Raw genomic sequence first — 10,410 nt, forward strand, 5'->3', positions numbered from 1 at the left:
TGCCGATGCAGGGGACACGGGTTCGAGCCCCGGTCCGGGAAGATCCCACGTGCCGCAGAGCGGCTGGGCCCGTGAGCCGTGGCCGCTGCGCCTGCGCGTCCGGAGCCTGTGCTCCGCAACGGGAGAGGCCGCGGCAGTGAGAGGCCCGCGTACCGCAAAAAAAAAAAAAAACAAAAACAAAACTGGTTCATGCGGCACCAGGCTGTCAGCCGCCACACCCGGCTGCTCTGTCTGCCAGACAGAATAAACCCGGTCCCCGCACCCACCTCGCTGTGCTCGGGTTAACCTCTGACTTGACAGGAGTGGTGAACCAAGCCCTCTCCAAACAACTGTTAGCCCGACACAGTTTCATCTGCAAGGAGTTACAGGAAACTCGGGGTTTTGTTGTTGTTGTCTTAACACTCTAGCATGATCTGATAAGGTCGCACAGCTGAATTCTCACCCCTTTTCCGGGTTTTGGACGACTCTTCCTGAACAGTGTGCGCGCACCTCCTCCTCCCCCTCTCCCAGGGTGGACGTCCGAACAGCCTTGCGAGGCACAGGGCTCCACACGCGCTCGTGTGTGTGGCCGAGCACGGCAGTTTATGGGGGTGGGGTGGGGGCCAGGGCGTGAGTCCACCACGGACGATGCTGACACGCTACAGAATCTGGAGTCCTGCCAGCTGGTTCTGCCTGCGCCCGCCTGCGCCGGCAGCAGCAGGGCACCTGCTTCCTACCGCCGTGCAGAGGGTCTCTCTGTTCCATCTCAGCCTCCCGGCTTCTCCTTCCCACCTCGACCCCGGCCGCCGTGCGAGCCTTGGAGGAAGGCACGGCCCGTCACCAGGTGTGACACTCACTGCTTCTGCTGGCCCGGCAGTGCAAGCGTTGGCAGTCATTCCCTCACTTAGTTTCCAGAATGGGCCCCTTCTCAGGGGCCTGACATCATGAAGCCTGGGAGCTGTTAAGGCCAAGACTCCAAGCCAAGCCGTTGGGTGCTGGGCTGAGTCCGGCCTGTGTGAGGTGGAAGGAGGGAGACCGGCTCCTGGGGCAGTGAGTGGGCGCCACAAGGCGGCGTGTGCCTGCATTTCCCCCACAGTGCAGACCCCCGCGAGAACTCATCTCTCTCACCTCTCACGGGGTTCAGCTCATCTCTAGGCTCAAGGACAAGGAACCAGCCCCCTGGGCCCAGGCTCCCAGGGCCCTGCCAGCAGGGAGGGTCTGAGGTGGGGCTCACAATGCCCCTCCCATCCTGGGCAGCTTGCGGAGGGCGGCCCCCAGGACAGAACGCAGGGCACTCGGGGTCTGCACAACTTATCAGTGGCTTTATTACTCTCCAGATGCTGGTGAACTGTCTCTGACGCGCTTCCCACGGGCAGGCATCTCTGTCCATCCCACGCCTTCTGGCTCGCAGAGAGACAAGCCAGACCAGGGAGCCCCCTGCCAGAACCCAGGTCTGTCCTGTCGGAGCCGTCCCCCACTCCGCCCTGGGGGGTGTCTCCTGGTGACAAGACGCAGTCCCCTTCCTCCAGCCTCCTCTAGACCAGGGGTCCCGCCTGCCGCTCCTGCCCTGCGCTCCTCTTCTAGGCTCCTGGACAGCCCGGCCCCCAACCAGGAGAGGGAAGGACTGTGGAGTCTCCTTCTACGGGTGGGAGCGACTGTGAGGACGAGGACGGCGTGAGATCCGAACAGGAGTGAGGTTTGGGACATAAAGTGAGACTTGGGAAGGAACAGAGAGCTCTAGGGCACCAGGAGGTTCGGACAAAGGAGGGGCCGGTGGAGGAGAGAGACAGGGGGCAGAGGAGCCAGTGAGGGACGGGAGGGGTTGCACGGCGGGGCGGGGGCTACCCCAGCGGCCAGGGCGGGAAGGGACCCCCGCCTTCGGGGCCCGGCGCCGCCGCCCCGCCCGCGCCCGCCGCGCGCCCGTGGATGCGCTGGTGGCGCAGCACGTGCTCGCGGCGCCCGAAGCCCTTGCCGCACTCCCAGCAAGCGAACGGCCGCGCGCCCGAGTGCGTCTTGCGGTGGCGCACCAGGTGCTCGCGCCAGTAGAAGGTCTTGCCGCACTCGCAGCAGGCGTGCGGCTTCTCGCGCGCAGGCAGCGGGCGCAGGGCCGGCCCCGGGCCGCCGGGGTGCGTGCCGCGGTGGCGCCGCAGGTGCTCCTTGCGCCGGAAGGCCTTGCCGCACTCGGGGCAGGCGTGCGGCTTCTCGCCCGAGTGGCTCTGCCGATGGCGCAGCAGGTGCGCCGGCTTCAGCGAGGCCTTGCCGCACTCGGGGCAGGACGCGGAGCCCGGGGCCGCCAGGAAGGCGGGCAGGCCGGGCGCCGGTGGGGGCGGTGGCGCTGGCTGGGGGCTGCCCGGCTCCTGCTTGTAAGGGCGCGCGGCCTGCGCGTCCCCCGTCGCCAGTTCCTCAGCCCCGGGGGCCGCGTCTCCTGCAGGCAAAGGCGCAGAGTCAGGGCGGGCGCAGGGCACAGCCGGGCAAGGGCAGGCCGCGAGGACGACCCGTGTCCTGGTTAGAGGGGTGGTCCCGGGGCAGGAGGGGAACGCTTAACGCCGGGGAGCCCTCCGGGAGGGAAGAGCGTTGTCCACCATCGTCTGATTCATCCCCGGGTGCCCGTACCGCACAGAGCCTGGTGCAGAGTAAGTGCCCGATAAACGAATGGATGGGTGGATGGACGGGAGGAGGAAATCGATAGGTAGGTCAGTGATAAATGAGAGTGTGTAGACGGATGTTGGAGTGGATGGACTGGGTGATGGATGGACGCGTGGGTGCACGGGTGGGCAAGTGGGGATGGATAAGTCGGGTGGGTGGAGGAACCACACACTTCCTTTCCTCAGGCTTCCAAACTGCTCTATGGAATCCCAAGGAGATAAGCAACCTTTAAGTGTCACACTAGGACGGGTGTGATAAAAACCTGTTAGTCTCTCCCTCTGTGCCGGGCACGGTGCCGGGCACGTTGGTGTGCCGTCTCATTCCACCCCCACTGTGGTCCCCGTTGAGGGACACAAGAGGGCACTGCCTCGGGTTGCCAGTCACCGTCCCAGCGCTGCTCCCTCTCCGACCCACCCGCCTCTGGAGGGCCACAGGCACCCCCCCCCCCGACCCGGGCTCTACAGGTCCTGATGGTGTCATGAGAAGGGCCCCCATCCTGCCACCTCTACACGTGGCCTCAGAGGTGATCCCCAGCTCCTCCGTCCTCTCCAGCCACAGCCCTGGCACAAGGTGAGCGCCACCCTCCCCCACCGGGTCTCCAGGCGCCTGAGTCCACGCCGGCTACCAGAGTCACCTTTCTGCCTCTGGTGGGCAGCCTCGGGTTTCGCCTCCCGGGTCTATTCCCTGCTTTGACGAGATTCAATCTGATTCTCCCTTCCTCACCCTAATGCCTGTGGTCGGGGGGGAGCCAGCACCTTCCCCAGCTCCCGGCCCGGGCATCGGCGCCAGGCTGGCCACCGAGAAGAGTCCTGCACCGCGCCTGGGTCAGGAGGAGCATGACTGCAGGACGTCTCGCCCCGCGAAGAACTGGGGCGCAGAGGCTCTGCGGGCAGGCTGCCGGGGCGCAACCCTGGCTGGGCCGGCACCCGAACCTGGGTGAGTTATTTCTCCTCTGTGCCTGGGTTCCTGCAGCTGCAAAAGGCAGCTGATGATGCCGGGTACCTCAAGGGCGGACGCGGGATTCTGGCGAGCTGGCGGGAGCACGCCTGGTGCATCACTGGCGCTCGCTGTCCTGTCTGACCCCCCCCCCCGAGGGCACGGCGTGTCTGATTCAGCTCCCGCCCTGGTGCCAGCACGGGGCCTGGCTCACAGCAGGGATGTTCACTGGACAAAGAAAGGACGGACAGGAGAGGGTCCCCCGGGGCTGGGAGCGCTGTGGGGAAGGGGTGAGCTGCTCACCTGAGGGCGTCACCCCACTGTCTTCCTTTCCCACGCCGACCCCGGAGCCTTCTGCCGCATCCCGAGGTGCCCTCATTGCTGGTCCCTGAAACCAGAGATACCACAACCCCACCTGAGCAACCCGAGCCACAGCCTCTACTTCTCTCCCTCTCAGTCCTACGGCTCGCTCTGGGGGAAGCCGGCTGCCGAGCTGGAGGATGCTCGGCCACCCCACGGAGAGGCCCACGTGGCGAGGACGGAGGCCTCCAGCTGACCACCGCGTGAGGGAGCCGCCTCAGAATCAGAGCCTCCAGCCCTGGGCCAGCCTCCAGGTGAGGAGAGCCCAAGCCGGTCTTCACTGCAACCTCGTGAGAGACCTTGAGCCAGCACTGCCCCAAACTCCTGACCCACAGAAGCTGCCTGAGATGATAAATGTTTACTGTTCTGAGCCACTAAGTTTGGGGCGATTTGTTACACAGCAGATAACTGATGCACCTGCTTTGAATCTTATTTTAGCTTTTTAATGCCTTTTGCAAACTCCTCGACAAAATGCAGAAGGAAAACAGAGAAGCTACTTTTAACTCAGCAAAAAATAAAGGAAGTTGAGAACGGCACTTTTCCCAGCTCGACCGGCGGACAACTCCGAGCAGCATGGCACCAGCCAGAAGACCAGTGGTTTAAAAACAAGCTTCACACTACTTCTGGTTCCTTTATACTCTTTCTCATTGTTCCTCGAGCCCATGCCTCCAGGAAAAGAGCAGGATTCTCCCGGTGCTGAGGAGCAAGAGCTGTCAGGGGTTACAGGCACCCAACCCCCCTTCTTACATTTCACTTGTTTCAATGCTTTTGGACCCAAGCAGCTGTTAGGCTGAAGACCAGCGATGCCGACAGTTCTACCAGCTGGCGAGCAGATGGCAGGAAGCTTCCAGGGCCTTTAATGAAAGCTCATCGTTAGGGATCCCTAAGTGCCCACCTTGTCCGGTGGTGGCAGGAGAATCCGCACGGTCACCTTGCTACTTCAGCAGACTAGTGTGGCTCAGGGTGTTACATCAACGCAGGTGCTGCCCCGTCATCCCTCGCGTCTGCTGTGGCCTGGTTGCTGCCACGCGCTCAGCTCCCACCCCTGCCCGGGGCCCCGCCTGCACCTCCAAGCCCAGGCAACAGCAAATGGCCGATGGTGTCCCGGGCACGGCAGGCGCTCAGAGCCCCACGCTTCTGCACGCGCTCTTCCCTCTGCCTGGAGCCCCAGTCCCACCCGTGCCCGGCCTGCCCTCCTCCACGCCCTGCAGGCCCTGGCCAAGCGCCAGCTCTGCCACCTCCCGCAGGTTCAAGGGCGCCCCCATCCTGGTGCCCTCCACACTGCACTCGCAGCAGCTTCATCGAAGCGTGACGCACGTACAGTGAATGCACATGGTTCACGGCACACGACCCGAGGAGTTCCACGTGCGTATGTGCTCACGAAGCCCCAGAACACACACGTGGCCCTGCAAGCTTCCCTGGGCACACCCGTAACCTGCCCACTTCCCTCCAGCAGGGCAACCACTGATGTGCTTCCCGGCACGATACAACGGTCTCTGTCTTCTAGGACTTTATGTTCACAGAGCCATACAGTAAATCAGTACTTCTTCGGGGGGGCGGGGGTCGTCTAGTTTCTTTCACTCAACATCATTATTTTGAGATTAAGGAGGAAGGCCTACAGTTGTCTTTCCTTGGTTTTGGTACCAGGAAAACGCCGGCCCTGTAAAATGAGCTGGGATGCTCCTTCCTCTTCAGATGTCAGGAAGGGTTGGTATGGAGTCATTTTCCCCACGAAAGGCCTGGTAGACCTCCCAGTGGAGCTGCCCGGGCTCGCACGCTCCAGGAGGGCAGGGACTGGCCTGTCCCACTTCTGTGCTGACCCTGGCGCCAATCGTTTTATAACTAGCAGCTTTATCGCGACATGACTCATACGCGCGAGAATTCACCCACCTAAATTGCAATTCCCCGGTTTTTGGTACGTTCCATTGTGCAACCATTACCACAATGGATTCGAGAATATTTTCATCACCCCCAGCCCCCGCACCCCGTCCCTATCAGCAGTCACTCCCCACTTCCTCCCCGCCAGCCTCCGGGAACCACTAATCTGCTCCCCGCCTCTATGGACCTGCCTCTTCTGTGAATCTCACGGCAACGGAATCATGCAACGAAAAGTCCTTGCGACCGGCTTCTTTCATGTTTTCCTCGTGGTTTTGATGTTCGCCCACGGTGTAGCACGTCAGGGCTTCACTCCTCTATGGCTGAGTGGTGTCCTGCTGCGTGAACAGGCCACGTTCTGTTGATCCACTCACCAGCCAGTGGATGTGAGGGCTGTTTTCACTTTTTGGCTGTTACGAGTGACGCCGACTTGCTACCGCTCAGGTCGTATCGCATGTGAGGTACGTGTGGATGTGTTTTCACTTCTCTGGGTTCACACGCAGGACTGGGGCTGCTGGCCCACGTGGCCGCTCCACGTTCAACCCGAGGAACTGCCAGACTGCTCCCCACTGCGGCTGCACCATTTTACATCCCCACCACCTCAGAGGGTCCCGACCCCCGGAGTCTCTCACCGCAGCCCTCAATGGACACCGAGCCAGTAAACGGACAGAGAGATGGAGGTGTCCGACCATCTGCCTTTGCTCCAATGGCTCAGGACATGTTCCTCGAGGAAGAGGGTCAAGACAAGGGCGTGCCAAGGTGTGGGGCGGGGCTGGCACGGGGCCACCTGGGTCCTGGGCGCCTCCAGCCACAGACCTGCTTGGGGGGCGCGAGCGAGTTACTTCCCACGCGGGGGTCAGTTGTGGGGGGGGGAGGTGGGCAGCACATGGTCTCACCTGGAGCCCCCACTCAGACTGGTGGACGCCGAGCTCCCAGCTCCCTGGCCTCAGTGAGGCCCGGTAACCCCAGGTGACGCCTGCCGGCGTGCAGGCAGGGTGGGAGCGGGACGCGGGCCGGCTCGCCCCGGCGTGGAGCCTGGGCAGCTGAACTGCCCGGCCACCCTGCGATTCCCAGGCACACCAGCCTGGGAACTTTATACTGCTCGGGGGGGGCGGGAGGGCGGCCTGCGGGCTCTCTGGTTCCGGGTCACAGGCACAGGATGCTGGACTGTGCCAAGGCTGAGCCCCATCCCCAGGAAGATGATGGGCCAGGTGTTAGCACCCAGCAGGGGACAGAGGCAGGGATCTCGGGCCACAGCACATGGGTTCTGTCCCTCTCACCCCCACCAACTGGCTGTGTGACCTTGGGCAAGTCACTCGACTTCTCTGAGCCTCATACCTTCATCTCTGAAATGGAGAGGATGATAGCCTCCACTGCCCACCCCTCAGGACTGCATGGGGACAGGCAGGCCATGCTGATAGTGCGATCTGGGGGAGGTTTGGCCCTGCTCTATCGGCTTGACCCCCAGACGGACCTGAGATTAAGGTCAGCCTCCCCGAATGGGAAGCCATGTCTACAGAGGCTGGGGAGCCCCCCTGGTTGGCAATACTCATGCTGTCCACGTGACCTGGGGCGAGGAAGCTCCGTGAGGGTCTCCCTGCCCCATCCGCCTCCTCCCTCGGCCGATTTTAATCTGTGTCCTTTCACTGTGATGAACAGCAGCTTTCCTCGAGCTCTGAGTACTTCCCATGAATGACTAAACCCGGGGGTGGTCCTGGGACCCCCGAACTCTGCACACGCGAATCACCTGGTACCTGCCAGTGCCCAGGCTTTTCCCTGAAAGGGCCAGAGGGCAAAGGTTTCCGGCTCTGCAGGCCCTCTGGTCCCTGTCGCGACCGCTCAGCTCTGCCCTGGGGAGAAAGAGGCCACAGGCGACACACGAGTGGACGGCGAGGCCGTGCCCCCGTGAGGCTGTGTCACACCACAGCCCCAGAGGCTGGCAGATCTGGCCCTCAGGCTGCAGTCCGCTGACCCCTGGGGTGCAGCCAAGGGCTGACCTTACCCAGAAAGAGGTCTGGCCTTTGCCCTCACCTGCTGGGAGAGGACCGCTGAGCCCTCGCTCAGCACGTCCTGCCTGCCAGGGGCCTTGGGCCATGCTGGACATTCCAACCACATAATTCATGCGGAGGCTCTGGGCCATACGGTACCCGCTCAGCCTTTCGCGGGGGCTGGAGCCCAAACACCTCCAGGCGCGGAGGCGCGGGGAGCACCCTGGTTGGCGATGCTCCCTGTGTCTTGCACACGTTGTCGCCAGGAGTCGGCACCGCCCACGAATCCCCTGGGAGGCACCCTCCTGGACCCTGCCCTACTGCCCCCTCCTCGGCTGATTTAATCTGTGTCCTTCCGCGGTGAAGAGCCACAGCCGTGCGCGGGACGCTGTCGGGGAGCTCTGAGTCCTTCCACTGAGCTATCAGACCTGAGGGTGCTCCCGGGTACCCCGCACTTGCACCGAGCATCAGGAGGGTGGGCTTGTGTACAGTTCCTCTAAACGTCCTCGCTGGCCTGACTTTCCCACCCGACTCGACCACACCCTGGACCTCAGGGTCCCATGGAGCCTGTTGTTTGTCTCAGTGTGGAGCTGAGGACCCCGGCCCTGGGGAGGGCAGACGGCAGGCCCGGGGTGGGGGGACGCGGCGGTGCAGGCCCCTCCCGCCAGCCGCCCCCGCTCACCCAGAGCTCCTCCAGCAGGGCCACGGCCTCCTCCCCGCTCTGGGGCCGCCGGCTGCACACCCAGGCCTGGAGGTCAGCGGGCAGGGCGCTCAGGAACTGCTCCAGCACCAGTAGCTCCAGCATCTGCTCCTTGGTGTGCACCTCGGGCCGCAGCCAGTCCCGGCACAAGGCGCGCAGCAGGCCCAGAGCCTCGCGGGGGCCCGGGGCGTCGCCCAGGTGGAAGTGGCGGAAGCGGTGCCACGGCGAGTCCAGGGTCAGGCCCTCGGCGGCCCGGCACTCCTGCTTCACAGGCTGGGCGGCCGGGGCCTCCATGGGGCCGGCGGGACGGCAGCGCCTGTCGGGGGAGAAGGGCAGCGGTGAGAGCCCAACTCCGTCCATCCCCCGGAAGCCCCCGCCTCTGCGGTGGGCACGGGGTCGAAAACCACGCTCCGTGCGTGCGTGCGCGCGTGCGTGCGTGCGCGCCGCAGACGCCCACACAGGAGCGGCGGCGGCGCCGCTCGCCGGCCTCGTGCGGCCTCCCTGTGCTCCCTCTCCCGCCGCAGCCTCCCCGCGCACTGAGAACTTAGAGCGGATCCCGGCACGTAGCACACGCTCGGGAAGATGTGAGTTATCATCACCACCATCGATGCCTGGTTACGTCCCAACCCACGTCCCCGAGGCAGACACCCTAGGGTGCTTGCTCCAAAGCCTCCCCAATCTCTTCCTTACTAGCCAGTGTGGACAGAACTATATCCGTCCGTACTCCCCGCCAGGTTCATATGTGGAAGCTCTAACCCCAAATGTATTTGGAGATGGGGCTTTTAGGAGGAAATGAAGACTAAATGAGGTCATCAGACCGGGCTCCTACAGGACTAATGTCCTCGTAGGAAGAGGAGATCTGTCTCCCCTGAGTGTGAGGACACAGCAGGAAGCAGCCGTCTGCAAGCCGGGAAGAGGCCCTCACCAGACACCAAGTCTGGCTGCACCCGATCCCGGACGCCCAACCTCCAGAACTGCGAGGAATAAATGTCTGTTGTTGAAGCCGCCTGGTCGGTGGTGTTGTCACGGCCGCCCAGCAGGCCACGACGCTCAGGGGCCCCCAGTCACGTCTGGGTACTGGGAAACGCGAGAGACTGCAAAGGCCCCCCCTTATCCGTTCTCCCCATTCTCCTTTTGTAAGACCTGCGCCCCGGTGCCCCCAGGAAGCCGTGTGCCCTCCACTCCCTCTTCCCCTTCCCGAAGGAGGAAACAGACGTGCAGTGGCTTCAGTCGTGAGGGTGACGCAGAGCAGTGGCTCTCGACCAGGGGGGACGTTACCCCGGGGAGGCATCTAGAAAGGTCTCGTTGGATGGGGATGGGGGAGCGGTGCTGCTGGCATCCGGTGGGTGGAGGCTGGGGATGCTGCTAAGGACCCTACAGTGCACAGGACGGCCCCCCAGCAGAGAAGGACCCAGCCCCTAAGAAACCCAGCCTAGAACTGGGGTCCTCGAATGGCCTGGGGACCCCCGGGATCCCCAAGATCCTTCCGGGGGTACCTCGAGGTCAGAACTATTTTCCTAACACAGGTTACCAGCCTCTTTCGCTGTCATTCTCTCCTGAGTGTATGCTGGGCCCTTCCAGAGGCCAAAGGCTGAGAGCAGAGGCAGATGGGAGCAGCCAGCTGTTCAAGTCAGACACTGAGATGTGCCAAAAAATGAAGCCATGTTTCTAGCTTTTCATTTGGGGAACCATGGTTATTTTTCATTTTAAAAGTGTTATTTTAAATAAATAAAATAAGTGTCATTTGCTGGGGGTGGATAAATTGGGACTGACATATACACACTACTATATATGGAATAGACAACTAATAAGAACCTACTGTATAGCACAGGGAACTCCACTCAATACTCTGTAATGACCTATATGGGACTAGAATCTGAAAAAGAGTGGTTATATGTGTATGTATAATGGACTCACCTTGCTGTA

The 10,410-nt window shown here is 62.6% G+C and overlaps 1 protein-coding gene across 1 annotated transcript; it reads right to left on the reverse strand.

The window, feature by feature from the left end:
• Window positions 1-33: 33 nt before the first annotated feature.
• Window positions 34-8,795, reverse strand: ZNF444 (zinc finger protein 444). Its single transcript, XM_024117020.3, has 3 exons — window positions 8,467-8,795; window positions 3,865-3,949; window positions 34-2,404 (listed from the first exon to the last, which is right to left on the reverse strand). The coding sequence occupies exons 1-3, from the start codon at window positions 8,776-8,778 to the stop codon at window positions 1,821-1,823; spliced, it is 981 nt and encodes a 326-aa protein (XP_023972788.1). The 5' UTR covers window positions 8,779-8,795; the 3' UTR covers window positions 34-1,820.
• Between the last annotated feature and the right edge of the window lie 1,615 nt (window positions 8,796-10,410).

This window comes from Physeter macrocephalus, chromosome 17, assembly GCF_002837175.3.
Source record: "Physeter macrocephalus isolate SW-GA chromosome 17, ASM283717v5, whole genome shotgun sequence".
Taxonomy (NCBI): domain Eukaryota; kingdom Metazoa; phylum Chordata; class Mammalia; order Artiodactyla; family Physeteridae; genus Physeter; species Physeter macrocephalus.

Excerpts from the sequence above, each read along its gene's own strand:
- ZNF444 (XM_024117020.3), bottom strand. The coding sequence starts at position 8,778 with ATGGAGGCCCCGGCCGCCCAGCCTGTGAAGCAGGAGTGCCGGGCCGCC. Across the intron at positions 3,950-8,466 it reads CCCTGCTGGAGGAGCTCTGG|GGACCAGCAATGAGGGCACC; the intron begins GTGAGCGGGGGC and ends CTCTGGTTTCAG. Across the intron at positions 2,405-3,864 it reads CAGTGGGGTGACGCCCTCAG|GAGACGCGGCCCCCGGGGCT; the intron begins GTGAGCAGCTCA and ends CTTTGCCTGCAG.